Genomic DNA, 23,018 nt, shown 5'->3' with positions numbered 1-23,018 from the left:
GTGTAACCTTTTGTCAAAAAAAGCAAAAGGTTCCTATTTTCATTATGAAATGTATCATTCACTGTTTCTTACTTTGATTATAGTATTCTTTAATTATTCACACTTCCCTAATATGTGTTAATTAAATCTAGCATGAATTGAAGTTTACCTCTGAAGTATCTATTAAGAAGCAGCTCACCAAACCATATTGTAAGGGGCACTTTTAATCTACTTAATAGGACAAACTTTTCAAAGAACTTCAGCACATTAATTATTTGCATATAAATATGACTGCTGCTAAATACTAATGAATCTTCTCTGTTCATTAAAGCAGGCCCTGGGGGAAGAAGTAGTTTATTAGAATTAATAAAACTATATGCCATTAAAATGTTTTATAGTTCATATTGGCCTTATCTTAAATTGGAATTTGTGGGGCACTACTAAGAGAGAAACTCACTGAACCTCACTTTCTGCATCTGGTAACTGTGGGGAAGGGCTAAGGGAGGACTAGTTGATGTAATCTCTGCTCTAACAGTCTATAAATTTTATAATTGCAATAGATTATGTAAGGGAAAATATATAAGAAAATGAATATTAATCTCCAAATAAAATGTGGTATGAAGAAAGTGCTACTAGTGTAGTTAATTGTAGCTAATTGAACATTGTTCAACATTTTAACTGTAGTTGGATTTTACCTTAAAAATCCTGAAGGCCAACTGCATCATTTTGTCAGTGGAGATCAGTGAGTTGTCCAAAGTCACCCAGCTAGCTTCTGGGAATAAGGCTGGTGTGGCTTTGATATATTCTAGGTGGAATTTGCTGGATCCTTGGAACTGCCAATAATTCCACTGTTTGGCACAAAGCAGGTTGGGCATTGCAGGGCTGTGACAGTGCACTCTGGATTGTTTGTAACTGTGGTTGCATTTCTTTAGCCACAACTCCATTTAAAATGCAAGCTCTGGTTTCATTTAACAACCTTTTTGACCCATGAGTATAGTCAAAGGTAATGTTTCACGCATCTGCTTTAGGCCCTGGAAGAGAGTCAGGACTAACTTGGGGACCCCATACAGAAAATCCAATTATATTATCAAGCTTCAAATCTTGTTTCTTTTTTTAAGGTGTTCTAAAGGATTTTTTTTTTTGGTTCACACATAAAAGAATATTATGTTTTAATGAGACAAAGTATCAGCACTCATTTGTATTAGTGTTTAATTCGCAATAAAATGCAAAGTAAAAATTAGAGGCATTTGTCTAATGAGGGAACAAATTATAACTTTCAGAATAAGGAATTATTTTTTTCACTCTCCTAGCCTGTACCCCGCAGTCCCCCCACCCTTTTTGTCTAGGCAATTGAAATGCCTTCCTATAGCTGTAAAATAACATACTACATCTGGCCTTCTTCTTGGAAAACTCTTATTTCCAGCTTTCTCACTAGCGTGTCTAATCATCTGTTGCCTTATTGAGGAAGAAAAACCCATTATGTTCATCAACTTTACATGTAAATTAGATTTTTTTAAGGGAGTGTATGGAAATGAATGTTCGATCTTCTGAGAATTAATATTTTTTAAGACATGACATTGATACAGTAGCCCAAACCTATACAGAGAAAAAATCTGAGCAAGGCAATTTTGCTGCATTACCCATCGAGCACCTAATGAAGTAAGATTTGGATCGCAGTTTACTTAGCTGAATAATAAGAAATGAAGTCAGATTTTAAGCTCCCCTTTAGATCAGCATGTAGAGCACATGAGGGCCATATGAAAACATTTTCTCCATTACAATATTGTTTACATGCTTAAGAAATTAACTGTAAAATTTTTAAAAGGCTGTTAAATCCTTTACTATAACTGATATTTAATGGTTAGTCAGTCAAGGAGTTCTGCTCTTCTGGGTGAATTTCTGCATAGCTTAAACTCAGTTCTCAAACAGAAAATTTCCAAGTGTAATGCCCTGGATTGTTGCAGCAGGAACAGTTAGCCAGCATGTCTACAAGAACCTTACCTAGTGGAGGGTATGTGTTGAGTCAGCAGTGATTGAGTCACAGGTTGAGAGCCGACTGAGTTTGGTAGCTTGATCATGTTTATATATCCCTAGTGTTGGGGTTTCATAAGACTTGATGCCAAACTTCATAGTGGTGAGTATAGACATTGTTGAAAGTAGATGCCATTGGGCTCTGTTTATAACATTTTGTTGACTATCATTAATTCATACTTGTACCTGTTTAAAATAGACAGCCAGCAATAACATTCCATCACTGTTTTTAAAGTCCTCTGGGGCTAATAGTTGCTTTTTTGTTGTTGTTCAGTCATTTCTGACTCTTTTTGGCTCCATTTGGAGTGTTCTTAGCAAAGATACTAGAGTGGATTTTATCATTTCCTTCTCCATATATTGCCATTTCCTTTTCCAGTTCACTTTATAGATGAGGAAATGGAAACAAACAGAATTAAGTGACTTTCTGAGAGTCATCCAACTAGTAAGTATCTGGAATCAGATTTGAACCCAGGAAAGTGAGTCTTCCTGACTTCAGGCGCAGCACTTTATCCACTGTGCTGCCTAGCTGCCCCATTAGTAATGGCTTTTTGGAATATGCTCCTTTCCCAAAGAGAAATAGTTTTCAGTAGGTTCAGAATAAGCTGAATTTTCAGTCTCTACAATGAGAGTTGTTTGGCTTTTTGAATTTTCTTCTTTCCCCTCCAAATACACATGCATATATACATGGCACATTTTAAAGCATATTCACAGAATGAGATATATATTTAGTGATGATTCATTTTGCTTGCCTCTGTGCTATTTTTTTAAAATTAGGAAGCACTTTGATTTGGGAGCAAGAGGACTTGGTGTATAATCAGTGATTAAAGAAAAGGGAGAAAAAGAGCAAAAAATAAATTATAAAACAAACAGAACAAAACAAAGTTAAGAAGGGGACTCACATGGTATACTTTTGTTATTAACTCTTAAAATTTAATATAGATACTTTTACAAACTATGTAAGAGAAGTATATGGTTTCATGTACTAGCCTTTGTTTTTTGTATATTGAAATGTTGATAATTGTTTAATTCTTAATGAAGGACAGAGGGGCAAAGGACACATTCTTAGATGTTAGGAACTGTATGTGTGAAGCAGAATAGTACATTTGAAAGACCAATATATTTTGAGGGAGGGCCTAGGTTTAATTCCTATTTGCCATGTACTAAGTACATGACTTTGGGCAAGTCACTTAATTTTTCTGTAAAATGAGTGGGTTGGACTATATGCTCCAGTACCCTTTAAGCCCCTAATTCTAAGCCCTTCACAGCTCTATGGTTATGATCCTTTGATGCTATGTATAATTCTATTTTGTTGATACATCTAAGGCAATGCCCAAAGAGATGCAGTTGGGCTATAACAAATGGTATTCAATTGATAATATTCCAACTCTGGGCTTATATAAGATAGGAGAAAAACTTCACAGCTTGCTAAGTTGTTCTGCAAAGGTTAAGACTTTGAAGATAGAATTTTACTAGCCTCCTTCTCTCTCATTTCATTGGAAGAGATTGAGGTTGGGGAAGAGAGAGAGACAGAGAGAGACAGAGACAGAGAGAGATCCCTGTACCATATCAATAAGGTTACTATAATTGGGACTGTTTCATATGGTGCCTGCTAGAATAATCATCATAGAATTTTGAATGTTTGAGACCTTAGTTGGCCACTAGTCCAACCCATATGTGGGGGTAATCTATTAAAAATGGTATCCTCACCTCTTCTTAAAGAGTTCCATAAAGGAGTAGCCCATCCCCTCTTGAGGCAGTCTCCTGTAGAATTGGTTATTATAGATAGCTAATTTTTGCACAGTCACTATGCTTGGCCACTGGTGCATGCCAAGGAAGCAGATTCCTTGATACTTAGGGAGATATGAGAGTTAGTAGTGACTAGGATTTTCCTCTCAAATCCTTCTGCTAAGATTCCGCAGTGTCAGAAGGGAGTATATGTGGCAGAGGTGGTCTTTGATGTAATCCCTGTTATAGCTTTGGACCATAGGAGTTTATTTGTAGGTTGCTTTGGCAGCAGAATTAAGAACAAGTTACTTAACAATTCCCACTGCTAAAACAGCACATTTCTCTTGCACCTTGCATATATGCTAGGGACTCCCAGGTCATATAGTGTTTTGGAATGAGGCCAGTGTGCCTCTCTTTCCAAGTCCAACAATAACTCAGTTGGGTTAGGTATATAATAATCCTGTGTGTGTGTGTGTGTGTGTGTGTGTGTGTGTGTGTGTGTGTGTGTGTTTTCCAGTTCCCTATTTTCACAAGTGGACAAAAGTCATGTATCAGAGATCTCAATTTTTAGACTTTTTTTAACACAAATTTAAAAAAAAGTGAAATGAGGGAGGAGTAGGTTGTATTGAATGGGGAATTCATTCATCACTTTTGGTTCAAAAAGTGTCACACATTTTTCTGTGCTCATGAGTTTGATTTAGGACATTTTCCTCCCACACTTATTTCATGGAAGTTTTGCTGTCTTAGTTAATGGAAAGTGAATTTCCCTTCCTCCATTTTGGTGCATTAAAAAATGGTAATTGAACACTTACATTCTTTTTGAGATACTATACTAGAGACTATCAGGAAAGAGAATATTAGTGAGATATGGTCCCTACCTTTAAGGAACTCACAGTTTAATAGGGGAGATAAGAGACATATGCAAATAGCTCTAATTTAAAGTAGTCTATTGTGAGTGGCAAAGAAAGAGAACAAAGAAAATGCCAGGAGGGTTAGAGGAGAAAGTGATTACTTCTGGCTAGAGGGAATCAGAGAATGATTTATGGATGAGATGACATTTGAGTTGAGCTGAGCCTTGAAGGATGAGTAGGATTGTCAGAGATGGGGGCAGGGCACATTGTGAACAAAGCCTCAGAAATGGCAAAGAAATGGCTCTGGGTTCAGTGAGTTAAAATCTTGGAATTTTGGACCTGGAAAAAAGCTTTATACTTCCTCCCAATTTTACAGGTGCAGGAAACCAGTCCCAGAAACGTAGAACATAGATAGAACCAGTGCTAAAAGGAAGCCAAGTCATATGACTCTCATTTCCATCCCAACAGATAACCTCAATTTGGCTGGCATAATGAAGGGAAGAAGGGGGAGGGGGCAGCAATAATGGAAATATAGTGTGTCCCAAAAGTCTCCTTGCATTTTTCCTTTTTTTTTTTTTTTTAAACCCTTAACTTCTGTGTATTGGCTCCTAGGTGGAAGAGTGGTAAGGGTGGGCAATGGGGGTCAAATGACTTGCCCAGGGTCACACAGCTGGGAAGTGTCTGAGACCAGATTTGAACCTAGGACCTCTCTAGGCCTGACTCTCAATCCACTGAGCTACCCAGCTGCCCCCTCGGTGCATTTTAAACTTCTTTTTGGACAGTTTATATTAGGCTGGATTGAGATAGGTCTCCACAATTAATACTATTATTGTGAACAATGAAAGACCCTTTACTACTTGGAAAAACTATCACAAGCATATATCATTTTCATATAATTTTGTTCCTTTTGTACCTGTTTATCACAAAACTTCTCTTAGAAGTTAATTATTTTTTCACAGATATTAGTCTTTGCCCATTATCCATATTTTTAGTAGAAGAGAAGAAATCTCATTTTTTCCCACATTTTTGGGCTATGGTGTACAATTTCAGAATTGTTTTGATTTGTATTTCTTTTATTAATGGTGACTGGGATCAACCTTTTGTACAATTTTTAATAGTTTGTATTCTTCTTTGGAGAATCATATCCTTTTATCACTTCTTCACTGGAAAATGGCTTTTGTCTTAGATATTTATGTTATGTACCCTATAGATTTTGGATATATCTTTAATATCTTTATGCTTGATGCAAAGATTTAATTTCTCTAGTTAGCCTCTTCTTTAAATATTTTAGTTACATTGAATTTATTTGTACAGAACCTTTTAAATTTCATTTTACCTTTTTAAAAAAATTATTTCCCTAGTTTCCTGTTTGGCTTTAAATTCTTCCCCTAGCCAGAGCTGTAAAAGATTTCCAGTCTCCCTTTTTTTCCTAATATTTTTTATGGTGTGACCTTTAATATTCAATGCTATACCAGTCAAACTACCAAGGGGATACTTTATAGAGCAATGTAAAATAATAAAATTAATTTGGAGGAACAAAAGCTTTAGAAGCTCAAGGGAAATATCAAAATAAAGTAAGAATGAAAGGAAGATAGCATTTCCACACTCAGATTATACAAAAATCAGTAATCATTAAAGCAATTTATTACTAAAAATAGAAAATAGATCAGTACAACCTACTACTCAAAAGGCAAGTATCAATTGAATTTATATAGCCCAGAGTTTAATAAACCTGAGAATGTAGATTACTTGTTGAAGTACTCACTCTGATAAAAATTGTTGGGAAAATGGGAAAGCAGTTTGGCAGAAATCTGATTTAGAGCAACATCTCATACCAATATACTACAAGAAACTGAAAATGTGCTTATAATAAGAATTTTTTTTTTTTTTAAGAATAGTAAGACAGGGGGGTGGGGGTGGGGAGTGGGGGGTGGTGGACAGCTGGGTGGCTCAGTGGATTGAGAGTCAGGCCCAGAGATGGGAGATGCTGGCTTCAAATCTGACCTCAGATGCTTCCTAGCTTTGTGACCCTGGGCAAGTCACTTGATCCCCTTTGCCTAGCCCTTACCACTCTTCTGTCTTTCAACCAATGCCTAGTATTGAATCTAAGATGGAAGGTAAGGGTTTTAAAAAAAAAAGAATAGTAAGACTGGTCCATCCTCAAATGCCTTTACCAAGTCACCAACACTGTTTTAGGCAATAATAGTAATATGAGAAGGGACCCCTGTTATCAGGCAGCTTAATTTCTGATTGTGTTATTTCATTCCCTACTCTCAAAATAAGTTACCTCTACTGCCAAAAAACTAGCTATAAAGTGCCCGGCTATTATGAACAACAATAAAATTTATGCATTTGGCCATTTTTGAAGAGACCTTTAGGTTCTAATAAAATTGTTATATTTCTGGAATTAAAGCTTACAGTGTTTTTATACACACATTTCACGTGCATGTATGTGCGCACACATACACACACACACACAAACAAGAAATGCAAGTCCAAATACTTGTCCAATGTTTAATCCTAGTTAGAATCTTTTAGAAGATTTTTATAATCCAAAATTCTCCTAAATTTCCTATTACTCCATTTTTCTAAAGTTTAATTTAAAGATTTTTTCTGAACTTCAAAATCAGTATCTTTTTTCAATTGAAATGTTCCCTATTATTTAATTACTTAATTTTTAGTTCCAAATTCTCTCCCTCCCTCAAATATTTTCCTACCCATTGAGAAAGCAAGAAGTACATTACTCATTCTTCATATGAAGCCATTCAAAACATATTTCCATATTAGCTATGTAGGAGGGGCAAAAAAAAGAATAAATATAAAGTGAAAAAAATATGCTTCAGTGTTCACTCAGAGTTCCCTTTGGAGGTAGATAGCATTTTTTGTCATGAGTACTTTAGGATTGTCTTAGAGCATTTTATTAATTAGAATAACTAAGTTTTTGTATTTGATCATCATATAATATTGCTGTTATTGTATATAACGTTCTCCTGTTTCTGCTCACTTCATTTTGTATTGGTCCATCTAAGTCTTCCCAGGTTTTTCTGAATCCATCCCACTAATTTTTTACAACACAATAGTATTCTATCACAACAACACAAACCACGTTCATTTAGCCATTCTTCAATTGATGGGTACCCCTTCAATTTCCAATTTTTTATCACTACACAAAAACCTGCTATAAATCAAAATCCAAATTTTTACAGTTAAGATTTTTTAAAAATGTTGGTAGATGTATTCCTTTCCTTTTAAAACAATTTTTATAGTCATGGATAGTTTTTTTCACGTGTATGCCACTTCCCAATGATTCCTTTCTTATCCCATAGAACCCATCCTTAATAAATAGTATTATTATCAAATAATATTATCAAGAAAATAATATTAATATTTAATTAATAATAAATCAAATAATATTATCAAGAAAAGCAAATCAACACATTAGCCATTTCTGAAAATATATCATTTTGTAGTTCTAATCTACCTTCCTGTTGAAAGGCAGAAATACAACATCATTGATCTTTTGAAGTTATGATTGGTTGCTATATTAATCAAAGTTTTAAAGTCTTTTAGCATTATATTCCTTTGTACTAATGTCACCATTGTTTTAGTTATTTTTTTGGTTCTGTCATCTCATTCTATATCAAGTTGTATAAGTCTCAGTTTTCTCTGAATTCCTAATATATATCAGATCTGATAGAACAATAATATGCAATATATAGAGAGACTAGTTTGTATAGCCATTTCCCAATTGATAGACCTCACTTTTTTCTCCCTTGTTCTTTAAAATTGTAAAAATGTTTTAATATTTTTGTAGTAAAGAATTATAAGTTCTTAATGCTATATTTTTGTGACAAAGAATTGTGGTGGGACAACTAAGAGGTGAAATAATTTGCTCAGGACTTAAATCTATGTCTTTTAGGCTCCAATATGCGACAAGTAGACCAGAATGTAGGAGACGTCCAACATATAAAAATACTTTTTTGTGCTTGTCTGCTTTGACTTTGGTAGAAGTGCCTTGTATCATTGAGACCTCTCTTATTGATGAAATTAGTTTAAAAAAATAATACTTCCCCTTCTGTCTTTGTTTAGTAGCGGTAATATCTGTCCAAATATATGTACGGTTACCTTTTTTATATAATTGGAAATTAAATTAAGTTAATATCAACCTTCTCCTCCTCCAATGAATACTACTTACCCAGTTTTAGTTTTTCATTAAGCATTAGTGTTGCCTTCACCAATGAAGATCACAATTTTACCACAAGTTAGGAGACAGTCTTCATGAGTTGCCATTATCCCTTCCACACACTAAAAAGAAAAAAAAAATCATAGCTAGTCTTCTGATAATGGGCCTCTGAATTTATTCCTTGTTCTTCAAATGATAAGATATTACAGGGTATCCCAAAAATCTTGTTGCAGTTTTAAGCTATAAACTGTTTAAAACCATTTTGCTGCTTAAAACTACACCAAGACTTTTGGGACACCCAGTAGAGTACTTTGTCAGGTACTTTTCACAGTGCCTTTTGGTCTAGCTTGTTAAAATCTACCAGAACTTGTGCTCCTTGGGCATAAACTTCAAAGATCTGTGCCACTCTCTTGACACATAGTAAGAACTTAATAAATAATGTGTGATTGAATTGACTAACCGGTCAGGCACTAATACAGATGGGTTTTTGTGCTTTCCTGAATGAGCCTGGTGTCTTTGAAGCTTTTCCAGTATACATTCCTGTTCTTATTTCAGAAATTCCCTTAAAAAAGAATTATGTCCCATATTTTCAGATATCTCAAAATATATTTTTATGTTTTGTTTTAGCTCCTGATGTTTCTATATATAAATAAAATAGCCTATATATTTATCAGGAAGGAGGCATTCCTTGTATGTGATTTGAAGGGTAACCCAATTAACAGAGAATGGAGACAACATTGTAGCTGAACAAGGGGAATGTGTTTCATTTTTCAGATGAAATTTCAAGTGCAAAGATTAGATACTCTAGGAGTTGGTGAAATTTTAGGTTGAGCAACATTAAAAAATACAGCCCTCACAATCCAGAAACTTCTTTCTGAATCAATTTCATAAATTGCCAGGAGAAGGATGCACTAGCAGATAGTACTCAGAAATCAGCACTTAATATGGCAGTAATGGTTATTGCTGTCATTCTTTACATCTTTAAAAATAATTAAGCATTACTGTATGCGTATTATAAAGTTCCCCTATCGCCATTAAAAGGATATTTGAGGTTCTGATGTAATTTGCTAAATTACATTATACAGTAGTTAAGGTTTTTATGTAGTGGAGTAGTAAAATGTGCAGTAGTTAAGCACACTTACCATATAATGCATTGTACAAAGTTCCATGTTCCAGCTGCTCCCTGCTTTGTTCCAATGTCATGATTGCTTTGCAGGCTGATGTTCCTCAGGGAGTGATTCGAGTACAAGCGCCCCATCTTTCGAAAGTTTCCATGGCAATACAGCTCACTGAAGAACTGAAAGCCAGTGATGTTCTCGCCAGGTTTCTCAGCCAAGAAAGGTACGGGCCCGTGTCGATTTTAATTATTCTGTAGTGTTTCTGCATTTCTAGGCTTCCTCTTTCAGAATGGGGTGGAAGCCACAGGAGGTGGGGTGAAGGGAGGAACTTCAAACTACTTTGGGGAACAGAAAGGAATATTTGGTCAAGAGATGCTCTCCTCCTTCACCTCTGCCTCCTGGCTTCCTTCAAGACCCAGATCATCTCCTACCTCTGCAGGAGTTTTTTTCTTAGTGCTTTCCTCACCTCCCAAACCCCCACCCCACTTCTAGTGCCCACAGTCAAAGATTGCCTTCAGTTTATACCCTGTGTGTAGCTTGTTTGAATGTAGTTGCTTGCTCGTTGTATTTTGGCCACTCTTTTGTGTTCTAGCACTTATGTGTTATATCTGACACGACAGAAGTGCTTAATAAGTTCTTGTTGGCAGGAGCAGCTGAGTGGCTCAGTGGATTGAGAGCCAGACCTAGAGACAGGAGGTCCTGGGTTCAAGTATGTCCTCAGACACTTCTTAGCTGTGGGACCCTCACTTAAACTCCCATTGCCTAACCTTTATCGCTTGTCTGCCTTGGAATCAATACATAGTGTTGATTCTAAACTGGAAGGGAAGGATTTAAGAAAAAAAATTCTTGTTGTCTTGACTTGTCTCTTGAGTTGAATAGAATGACTGATTGGACTGAGTTTAAATTTGAATTTGATATAATTTGTTTTTTAGCTCAGATCCCCTTCAAATAGATGTTTAAAAGTTTCTTCATAACTACTGGATAGTCTGTCATAGGAGTAGAGCATTCATTTTGTTGGCATGATGGAGAGATTACTAGATGTGGAGTCAGGAAGACACTTACTAACTCGGTGATTCTGAGCAAGTCATCTCACCACAGTTTGCCTCAGTTTCCTCATTTGTAAAATGGGAATAATAATAGCACCTACTTCCCAGTGTTGCTGTGAGGATAAAATGAGATAATATTACAAAGCACTTTATAAACTTTAAAGGGCTAGGTAAATACCATCTATTGTTATTATTACTTCCATTACTACTTCAGACTAAGCTGACAAATATTAAGGTCATACTATATGTAAAACATTTCACAAACCTTAAAGTGCTATATAAATGCCATTATTTTTCTTATTAAAACTACTATTAATTCAGAACAAATTGATAAAATATTAATACATGCACATATGGAATTTTGCATACTTTAAAGTGCTATATAAATGCTGTCTATTATTATTTTTATCATTGTTACTACCACTAATTCAGAACAAGTTGATAAACTATTAATATGATACAATATATAAAGCATTTTACAAACCGTATAGTGCTATATAATGTCTGTTATTATTTTTTTATTGTTACTATTACTAATTCAGAAGAAGTAGATGAAACATGAATATGGTATTACATGTATGGCATTTTGCAAACCTTAAAGGACTCTCTCTCTCTCTATATATATATATATATATATATACATATATATATATATATGTATGTATGTGTATATATGTATGTATGTGTATATATATGTATGTGTATATATAAATGCTGTCTATTATTGTTATTACTACTACTATAGTAGTTTGATAAAATATTTAAAACACTGTATAAACACAAGTTATCATTACTATTTTGCTGGCTGGGTTAGGAAATTACCACTAAGGAGTGTAATATTTCAGTCCTTGTCTTCAGATGTAGTTAGGTCCTTCCCCCATCACAGTCCTTTTGGAACTTAGCTTGTCTGGACCTTGGGTGGGAGATTTGCAGTCCTTCACTGCATTTATTCTCCGTATATTCAGCATCATAGGACATGGTAGAATTTGCTTCTCTGCATATTTTTAAAGTGGCACACAGACACTTCCTACTCCAAGATGAGATACCAGAAGAATATTAGTGGACAGTTTCGGTATCAAGCTATTGTTGTTTGTCCTTCATTTTCAGAAAGGCTTGGTGATATCACAGGATCATTTCTTGACTTGTGTGTGAACTGGATTTAAGTGAGGCAGAGTTGCACAAAGTTATCAGCCTTACTTTCTCTTCCAGAGTCATTAACACCCAGTGGTAAGATAAAAGTAAGGATGACTGATGATAGCTCAGGATGCAGTGGATGACCTTGGTGTCTTTGATGTCTGACTAGGCTCTAAATACTCCATAGCATCTGTTTTCAGCTACCTTCATGGCCATTGGAACAAATTGTTCTCATCCGTGCATTTTGCCAGAGAAAGTCTTCACATGCTTGGGGCAAGCATCCCCTCCTCTTCCCCCGCTCCACTGCAACTCTCCAATGAATTTGTGGCCCTTCAGTTTCTCTCAACCTGGTTTAGCCCATCTTTTGAGATGATTTTACCAGGGTATAGCTGCTGTTCACACCATAGCTTCTTGGAGCCACCAGGGACACGTAAGAGCCAAATGATCACCAAAGGTGAATGAGCAGCTCTGAAATGAGCTCAACAAGCCCTCTACCAAAGACACTAGTCCCCCTTGAGCACCCATCCATGAGACATATCAAGCAATAAGCATTTATTAAGCTCCTGCTGTTTATTAGGCTTGGGAGGATACAAAGAAAAAAACAAAACAAGTCTTAAAAGTGGAGACATTTTTATAAATATGTCTATGCAGAATTTATATACATTTTAGAACAAAATGATTTGGGGAGAGAAGATGCTATGAACTGAAAGGCTCAGGAGAGGTTTCATGAAGAAAGTGCTTAAGTCAGGTCTTGAAGGAAATGAGGGATTGTAAAAGGTGGAGGCGAGGAGCTAATGCATTCTAGGCATGGCGAACAGTCAGTGCAAACACATGGCTGTAGAAAATTAAATCCTAATGGTCTGTAAACCGTGCCCTAATTCTGAACATGCACCTTCCCTTAAAACAATAATGAAGGGTTTGTTGCTCTGTCCCTTTGGGTACTTCATTAAACTCTTTCTCCACATATTTTCTTGAACCTGTTCTGCTTTCTAGCGGTAGAAAAATTTTGTTTTTGCAGGTTTCTGAAAGTAGATTAGTTTTTAACCTTTACTTCTTGAGTGTCTTTCTTAGTCAACGCATGTTTCAAAATACTTTTTTTATTGTCATCAATCAAAGGTGCTCATTTAAATTTAAAAAAATTAGTTAAATAAAGCCTTATTCCTTAAAAGTTTAGAAAAGGATTTTCTTACAACTCTATGAAATAGGTAGTTATTCAGTCATATTGGAATATGTGACTACATGGGCCAGAGCTGTCCATTGGGTTTTCTTGGCAAAAATACTGAATGGTTTGCTATTTCCCTTTCCACTGGATCCTTCTGTCAGGCAATCAGAGGTTAAGGGGCTTGCCCAGGGTCACATAGCTAGGAAATATCTGGTGCAGGATTGGAACTTAGGTCTTCCTGATTCCATTCTATCCTCTGAGTCACCTAGCTGCCTCCTAAAGGGAGTGGAGATACAGCAAAGCTATTGTGGTTGCTGTTTTTTAGTTATGTCTGTCTCTTTGTGAATCCATTTTTTGTTGTGTTTTTTTTTTTTTTTTCGGCACAGATACTGGAGGGGTTTACTATTTCCTTCTCTAGCTCATTTTACAGATGAGGAAATGGAGGCTTGTTTTGTTTATTCTTTGTATCCTCCCAAAGAGCTCAGGGTGCTTCCAAAGGCTTGGCCCAGCCATCCCTCATTTTTATTTTCAGTTTTTCAGTTTTTAACTAATTTCTCTCTTCCAATGGATCCAATCCATTTCTATTCTCTTCATATGTGTTGTTGCCTTAGAAAACAGGGAGTTTAAAATGAGATGACCTGAAACATTAGTCAAGCATCTACAGCTTACCACAATATTTTGTGACCTTGTACAAATCACTTAAAACTCCTTAAGCCTCAATTGCTTCTTCTGTAAAATAGGGATAATATGGATCTATTTCACAGAGTTATGAAGATCACATGAGGAGGGAAGGATGGGCTTGAGTCTTTTGGAACAGAAAATGATGGCCAAAACCCTATAAATCTTCAAAATATCGGATGACCTCATGCACACAAAGGGCTTTATAAACTGTTAAAATGTTATGTAATGTCAAGAATTATTATTTCCTTGTTATTCCTCCCACTGAAAATGGCCATTGGGGCAATCCTAGTCTAATCATTCCTTTTTTTTCCCCCTCTGCCTTACGTGCTTTTGTATTGCCACATTTACTTTGTATTTTATTATTTTCTATTGTACCAATGAGAACGACTTTCCTGTTTGACCTGTGAAAATAATCTCTCCAATTTAAAGTCACACTTTATATGTGATTGTGCAAGTGATTCCCAGGTTGTTTCATGGGTACATGGTGTCTCATAAACTAGATTATAAGTTCCTGAGAGTGGGAATGGAAGTTAGCCTTCACTTTTCTCTTTTATATCTTCTATTAGCATTCAGTAAAATACTTTCCACATTGTAATAGCTCATATTGATAAAGATTTTTTGATTCAATTCATTAAACATACAGTAAGCACATACCATGTGCTTGGCACTCTGCCATGGCCTGAGTATGCTAGAATGAAAACAAAAAGAAGCACTTCCTGCCCTCAAGGAGTTTACATTCAATTGAGAGAAATACAATTTATACACATAAGTATATACAAAGCCTATGCCAAGTCAATAATATTTATTGTGTCTTAAGGTTTACAAAGTACTCTAGCTCTATTTCCTCCTTTGAATTAGGGGGGTGGAAGAAGCTCTAACAACAGATGGGGATCAGGAAAGACCTAGAGGAGGAAATGGCATCAGAACTGAAACTTGAAGGGAACTAGAGAGTCCTTAAGAGGGAAGTGAGGGAATGGGGGACAGATTCAGGAAGGCTTCACAGAAGAAAGGGCACTTGTGCTCATCTTCTTAGTTTTAGTGCCTTCCCTCTGTTAATTATATTTTATTTATCCTATATATAACTTGCTTTGTATATATTTATTTGCATGATGTCTCCCTCATTAGATTATGAGTTTAGATACTATCTTTTGCTTCTTTTTGTATTTGTAGTGCTTAGCACAATGCCTAGCACATAGTAGGCACTTAATAAAAGTTTGTTGATTCATTTAAGGAAATAAAGAACTTCAAAAGGCAGAAATGAGATGGGTGGGTAGTAAGCATTTTATTACCCCCCATTTTCTAGATGAGGAAAGACAAACCAAATTGTAGGGGTTAAATAACTGGTCCTGTAGTCATGTAATTATTAAAAAACAGCCAGGGGCCCTTTATGGTAAATATGCTAAAGAAAGGGATAATATAACCAGGCATTAACTCACCGAACTCAGTATTCTAGATGATCTCTACATCTTAATCCCATTCCAGGCATTTAATACTTCAAAAGCAAATACTTACTGGAAAAGCAAAGAGTACTTATAGTGCATTAGGCTAATAGAGGATTGTAGATTGAGAGTTAGACGGGCCCTTGGAGGCCATCTACTTCAACTCTCTCATTTTATGGAAGAAGAACTTGCTGAAGTGATTTCCCTAAGAAACTTAGATCTAAGTACATCTCCCTAAATGTTACCTCTAAGATCCAACATCAGCTCTTCCGTTTGGTATTTCATTGCATAGCCTTACTATTTTCTACTTATCTTGCATTCTTTCTTTTCACATATCAATATAGTTTTTTACAATCATTTTCTAACTTTTAATAATCATTTGAGAACAGGTTTTCTTCCTTCCTCCCACCCCTTCCCTTCCCCAAGACAGCAAGTAATATATAGGTTTTACATGTGTCGTCATACAATACAAATTTCCATATTCATCATGTTATGAAAGAAGGCATATTGTTTACACTAGAGGAAAATTCATGGAGGAATAATGTGAAGAATGCTTTGCTTCAGTTTGCATTTAGACTCCATCGGTTCCTTCTTTGGCAATGGAGATTTTCCATTTTCCGTGATGAGTCCTTTTTCCTACATGCTTATAAATTGCTTCCCTTTACTCATTCTGCCTTTTAGCTTCAATGGCTTTACTTTCTCTTCCTCATGTATTTGACCCTCCATCTCTTGACTTCATTACTCTGCTGACTATTTCCCACCACTGGAATCTTCCCTTCTTACTTTTTGGTCTCTTCACTTCCCTACTTCCCTGGCTTCTATCAGAACTCATCTCAGTTTCCCTCTTGTGCAAGAAGGTTGTCCTGGTCTCTTCTTTACCCTTTTCTAGCCCACAGCCCACCACATACTCCTGGTGCCTTACCCTCTGAGATTACCTTCTGTTTATCCTTCTGAGACCATCTACATTACCCTTCCATCAATGTATCTTTCATGTACATAATTACTTACATGCTGTCTCCCACACTAGAAGGTTAAGACAGGCTCAAATTTGGTCTTCCTTTGATTGACTAGGTTCAGAGGTATAAGTATGATAGGTGACTTGCCCAGTTTTAAGTTTAGATTTAAATCCCCTAAAGGGGATTTAAATTTAGGTCTTCTAACCATAAAACCAGTAACTTTCTATGTTACCACACTACCTTCCATTTCTTTTTAGCTATTTCTTTAGTGAACCAAATGGAACCAAAATATCCTGGGGAGAAGGAATCCTTTAAAATATACTACTTCCTGGAAATCTTGGTTCCATAAATATAACTGACTCTTTTAAATACATTCTTTAGATTGAATATATATTTTTGATGAATGTATGTCTCTCCAATTGAATTTTAAGTTCCTTTGAATAAAGATTAGGTCTTATATATCTTGCTTTTCCTCTTAGGACACTACTACATTGCTATGCTTGGTAAATATTTATTGAATGAATGAAAGAAATGTGAAAAATGCAGGAGAGATATTTGTTTTTAATAGCTGTTCAGGTGTCTGTTTGGTGCCTAGATACCATACATTATTGGTGATTAGTGTATTATTTTCCTTGAAATCTTATGTCTTTAGATAATTCAATACCAGAAACCATGAATTTTTAAATTAATAATTTTATTGGTAATTTATGTGTGGAGCATTTTCTTTTAAATTTTATGTCTTTACCTAGTGATTTATTATTTTGCTTTGATATGCATGAGTGGCTGAGTTAATATTAATTTACAGGTGACATCTTATTACTGATTCTGCACATTTAGCAGATGGGAAGAATAGAATGTGTAGATAATTACAGTGTGTCTAAGTTGTGAATTTCCCATACAGCCTAGGAATCCCCTTAGCACATTAAAAGAATATGATTGCAAGCTGTTTGATAGTGTGACTAATCAGTTTGTTTTCTCTCCAACAGTGGAGTTGTCCAGACACTCAAGAAAGGGGAAATTTTTTTATATGAAATAGGAGGAAATATTGGTAAGAACAGGTTTTTCTACCTTCCCTATATGAGCTAACATTTATAATCTTTATTATTATTATTATTATCTCTGGAGAAAAGTGTCAGTAATATAAAATAATATTATAGATAGTTGACTACTAAGTGTTATTGTTTTGTCTATAATCTACTTAACTCATAACTTTTTAAGAAAGAATCCTTAATGACCAAACCTTTGTCTTCAAAGTCTGTTTGAACCACCTCTGCATAAATTCTCCTCCTGTATTTAATTTCAAATTCAGGAAAATTCACTGTAGTAGGAAAAACTCCCATACTCTCTAGTGATGCAAGTTTTCCAAACCTTGCTTCCTTCACACTTGAATGACAGCCTACCTATAGGAATGAGACTGGTAGTGCCAATAAAAGCATTTTTAATGTCCTAGTTTTCTTTTTAAAGAAAGAAACCAGAAATGCTTCTGACTCTAGTTTTTGTTACAGTTTACTAAATATTCTATATACATTGGTAACTTATGACATTCCTTGTGGAAAATGGGAAAAGGATAAATGGATTATTTTAATTTTCTGATACTTCATTGACTTCTTTAAAATGTCAGTGTAAGAAAAGGGCTCTCTTTTTTTAGCCTTTAAAAATAATAGTTTAAGAGGGCAGCTGGGTAGCTCAGTAGATTGAGAGCCAGGCCTAGAGATTGGGAGGTCCTAGGTTCAAGTCTGGCCTCAGACACTTCCCAGCTGTGTGACCCTGGGCAAGTCACTTGACCCCCATTGCCTACCCTTACCACTCTTCTGCCTTGGAGCCAATCCTCAGTATTGACTCCAAGATGGAAGGCAAGGGTTTAAAAAAATAGTTTAATTCTTAATAAGAATTTCAAAATAATTAGGGGAAAATGGCTGAAAATTAAAGAACAGAATTTTAATTTTAAATCAATGATTTTGAAATAATTATCAGACCTTTGGATTAGGAATCAGGAGGCTTGAGGTCAAAGTTTCATAGCTGCTGCTATCTAGCTGTTTCATCAGGGGAAAGCCATTTGACTTCTCTGGCCTCAGTTTACTTATTTGTAAAAGCAGAGCATTGAACATATATGGTCCATAATTTCTCTTTCAACTACGAAAATCGATAAATCTATTTAAAATGAAAGGTGAATTTGTTTGTGTGATGTAGAGAAAGGGAAGATTATTTCTTGTAAATAGAACAGTTTCTAATTCTTAAAATTATAAAACATTTGAAATTTAAAGTTAAAGCCTTTCCCATTATATATACTGTGTGAGAGATATATGTGCATGTGTGTTGTATGTGTGTCTGTTTATGTGAGTATATTTTTAAAAAATTAGCTGTAAGATGCATAACTACTAAATAAAATTAAAGTTTCTATTCTTACTCTTGGGAGTTACGAATGACATATGTTATGTTCTGTGGAAAAGAAGCTTCTGATGCATGTCAGAAGAAAGGAGAGTGAGAGTACCATGATTTTGGCTTTGAAATGGGGATTGAAAGAAGAAAGCATTATTGGAGCTAAGATGTTTTAGGAATCACTGACCTATTTCATAAAGATGGCTGAACTTCGAAAGAATCTTTGGAAATTAGAAAATTTAAACTCCATTTGTTTATGGATATATATGGATATTCAATGTTTTATATTCATTAATTAATAATCCTGCAATACTATCCGGCTAATAATCTTTGGCATTTCTATTTCCTCCTCCATGAAAGAATTAGGGGCCCAAGAGTAGAGCACCAGGTCCAGAATCAGGAGGATCTGGGTTGAAATCTGACCTCAGACACTTCTTATCTGTGTTACCCTGGGCAAGTCCCTTAAGCATATTTGCTTAGCCCTTGCCCTGCTGCCTTTTTGTTACTAAAACAAAAAATAATGGTTTAAAAAAGGGGTGGGGGGTTGGATTAGATGGCCTCTGGGGTACTTTCTAGTTCTAGATCGGTGATCCTATGTTTAAAAATTACATTGACCTGTCCACCACTGTAAGTGGGTAATCTGTGTGTCTTTAATAGGAGAACGCTGCCTTGAGGATGATACCTACATGAAGGACTTATATCAACTCAACCCGAATGCTGAGTGGGTTATAAAGTCCAAGCCTTCGTAGAAGACTTATAAAACGAAGACAATTATGTGGACTGATTCAATGACACTTGTTGGATTGAAGAAAATGAAAGAAATAGTGGGATTCTTTTGTTATTCTAATATGCCCTACTATTAATGAGTGACACTTTGAAGCCTTATAAAAAATAAATCTCCCTTGACAGTGTTCCCGGTTGGCACAGCCTTAAGAATATTTTCCTTATTTTCAATATGATTTGTACTCCTGCCAGAATAATGGATTTTATTATTATTAGGAAACAAAAGCCCCTTGAGTGAGATCCAGAGAAAATTAATTGGTTTATAGCCTGTGTTATATACTCTGTGTTAACATGTGCTAGTTAGTGGAGGTGACCAGATTTAATATTCTAGAGGAAATGTATGTGTATGGATCCACACATCCTTTTCTATTCACACACACTCCATGTACATATTTTTAAACTCATGAATGAGGATTACATCGTTAAAGAATGGGGTTTTGGTCTTTTTTCCTGATGCTAATACATTCCAGGTGTTAAGATAGTACAACGCTCAGAGCCAGCTGGCTTCAGTAGCACATCTTGGAATGTCAGAATGCTAATATTCACCTTAGTGAGGCATTGTTTTAACAATTATTTGCTACTCCTGCCATATCACATGAGGTGATTCCGAATTTTTTTTTACATATTTCTGACACGTGCACAGAACTGTATCCACCGTCAAGAAAGTGGGACTGTCAAAAACTGCCAATTATCACTGAACCGTCAAAAACTAATGTTTGAGAATAAATAAAATATATCCATGGAGGGGAATGAGATTACGGATAAGAAGAGAGTGAAAGCCAAACCACTTAGCATGCTCTATAGTCTTCTAAATGGAATTGGAAAAGTGGTAGTTGGTGCTCTGCATTGTCATAGCAGAATTAGAAATGTATGCAAGGTCATGTAATGCACTAATGGTTGTAGAATACTTTCTTTAAGAAAGGGATTGCATAGTCATAAAAGTCTGCTAGTAGGCATAATTCCAGTTGGTAGGTCCCAGTGCACGTGGGCAGGCTCATGCTCGTGGCATTATTTTAAAATAATCAGAATAAATTTATTATATGGAGTAGTAAATACCATTCACAGGAGTTTTATTGCACAAACCATATTTTGACAAGAGAGCTTGAGTCTGTACTGTAAATAAGAAAGGATCAAATAGAAGAAAAATGTTTAATATTTTATGAGTTTTGAGTGTAGTAAATAAAAGACAATGTAAATGAGTAACTCAACAAACTATGTTTATGACACTTTTTGGTAGGACTTAGGAAAAATTATAGATTTTATCAGGAACCCTTGATGTCATTTTAATTAAGAGGAAAGTGTTGTTAATAAGGAGAGTTGTGAATTTTCAGCATATAATTACAAAAGCTTCCTGTGGATGTGATCGCTTAAATAACTGTGGTGATTTCGTGCCATTTCTCTTTTTTTTATTATTTAAACAAGATCTTTTTATAATTAAATGCATTTTTCTTAATCTATCTTCTCTCTTGAATCATTACTTCTAATTTTATAAATGCATGAGTCATGTTCAACAGAAAATACTACTTTCCTTGATTTATTTATTTATTTCTAGTTCCAAATGACTTCCACTCTTCATTGGCAATTATGTAACTTTCCAAGTGGAAAGACATGTGGGAGACATAAAGTTGTTTTCTTTCTTGTTTTTCCTGCTTGTTGACTTCTCTCTTGTAAGAGATTTCATTGGAGATTCTGACTTTTGCTTAGTTTTCACAACATATATTAATGAACTGGACAGCAAGTAATGCTTTATCATTCTTCCCAGCAGCAGCAGCATTATCATGAAAATAATACAACATGAGGAAACAAGCAAAGTTCACAGGGAATATTTTTATAAAGAACCAGATGTCTGAACTTTGTCAACAAAGGAAGCATACATATATGTTGAATAAAATCAATCAGAGGAGTAGGATTTTCCTCCCATTCTTGTCAGCTCTCTCGCCATCATTATTGTCCCCAGGCCACCAGGTTTTGTGTGTGTGAAGAGAAGATGGCTGACTAGATTTTGAAATTCAGTCCACAATTTTGAAGTCTGCAATAGGAACATCAGGATGATATCCATTCCCTTTTATGTGGGCAAAAGTTTGCTTCTTTCCAAAAGAACGAAACAAAGAACTTTCCCTTAAGTGTTTTCCAATAAGACAACTTAGTAACAACCTGCTTTCATGACACATTTCATGTCTTTTGGTATAAATGTTGACAATAGAATTTTCCACTGTTAAAATGTTACATTATCTACATCCACTTCCTCCAAAGTTCCTTATTATCTTTTTTGTTTGACTTTTAACTCCATGAGTTGAATGGCTTGCTTGTTTGTCTTTTATAATAGAACACAAAAGAGAAACCAAATGTATTGGGGTTGAGAGTCATGCAGAGCAACTCTAAAGGGGATTGTTGGAAGTTGAAAGAAAAGCTGGGTTTTTAAAAGCTAGAAAGGTTTCTGGTTTTTTTCTTCTCCGGATGAGGTTATTATAAGTTGATGCTATTAAAAAGTATTATTATAAATATTGAAAAATCTTTCCATATCTCCTCTTGGGAAAAAGCAGGGAAAAGTCGTGATTTTTCATGATTGTCCTGTCCTTTGATTGGATCCACTCCTGCCTTCAAGAGTGTCTCATAAATTATTGTCAGTAGATGGCAGTATTGCCCAGATATTCTTTTGCTTCCCAAAGCTGCAAACTTTGGAAAGCTGATGGATGAGAACTTTAGAAATTCCGAAGCTGATATTACAGTTAATTTTCTAAAATAATTGTGTAATGGATATTATCCTTATCTGTTAAAATACTAAGGTGTAGGAGTTAGATAGAATTGAATCACATAGGCACCATTCCATCCTGCTCGGAGCTTATCTTTCAAAAGGATTCTTTCCCTTCATTTCCTTCTCTTTTCCCTTTTACTTAATTTGTTTGTTAATTTATTAAAAGCAAATATATATATTTTATGCACTCTCATATACATTGGAAATTTTGCTTTATATAATACAGGGAATGACACAAACATTTACAATGTAAAACTCAGTGTGTATTTTAGGCTTTTTACAATCCAAAATATGAAGTCAAACTAAGGTGTCTGAAAAATGAATGATGACTCTGTAATATAATCAAATATTTACGTGGCAGAAGCCATACTGAGTAAAAATAACAGCTTGGATCCTTTAAGATAATAAAAATACTTTTTAATAATGATTTAAAGTGAGGAATCGAGAAGGAAACCAAAGTTATCATTATCCTTTGCCTTCATTTACCTTCACAATCTTTCTTCACATCCCCTATAGATGTTAGTTTTCAGAACAACCCTTACTGGCTTCTTCTATTATCAACTTTTGGGAGGAATTGTTCAGTTGTTTCAGTACTATCTAACTGTACATGATCCCATTTGGGGTTTTCTTAACAAAGATACTGGAGTGGTTTGCCATTTTATTCCTCAGCTTATTTTACAGAGGAGTTAACTGAGGCAAATAGGATGTAGTGACTTGCCTGAGGTCATAAGCTAGTAAGTATCTTGGGGCCAGATTTGAATTCAGGAAAAGTGAGTCTGCTTGACCAGGCCCCATG

At 35.3% G+C, this 23,018-nt stretch overlaps 1 protein-coding gene across 1 annotated transcript in view; it reads left to right on the top strand.

Annotated features, from left to right (window-relative positions):
* Positions 1–20,880, top strand: part of ARHGAP18 (Rho GTPase activating protein 18) — a 177,318-nt gene extending 156,438 nt beyond the window's left edge. Inside the window, exons 13-15 of the mRNA XM_044676965.1 lie at positions 9,986–10,110; positions 17,292–17,353; positions 19,342–20,880. Of these exons, the coding sequence (XP_044532900.1) occupies positions 9,986–10,110; positions 17,292–17,353; positions 19,342–19,433 (279 nt within the window). The 3' untranslated portion in view covers positions 19,434–20,880. The remainder of the gene's footprint in view (positions 1–9,985; positions 10,111–17,291; positions 17,354–19,341) is intronic.
* Positions 20,881–23,018: the final 2,138 nt, after the last annotated feature.

The sequence above is a fragment of the Gracilinanus agilis genome, chromosome 4 (genome assembly GCF_016433145.1).
Source record: "Gracilinanus agilis isolate LMUSP501 chromosome 4, AgileGrace, whole genome shotgun sequence".
Lineage (NCBI taxonomy): Eukaryota > Metazoa > Chordata > Mammalia > Didelphimorphia > Didelphidae > Gracilinanus > Gracilinanus agilis.
This window is presented reverse-complemented; position numbering and strand designations above follow the sequence as displayed.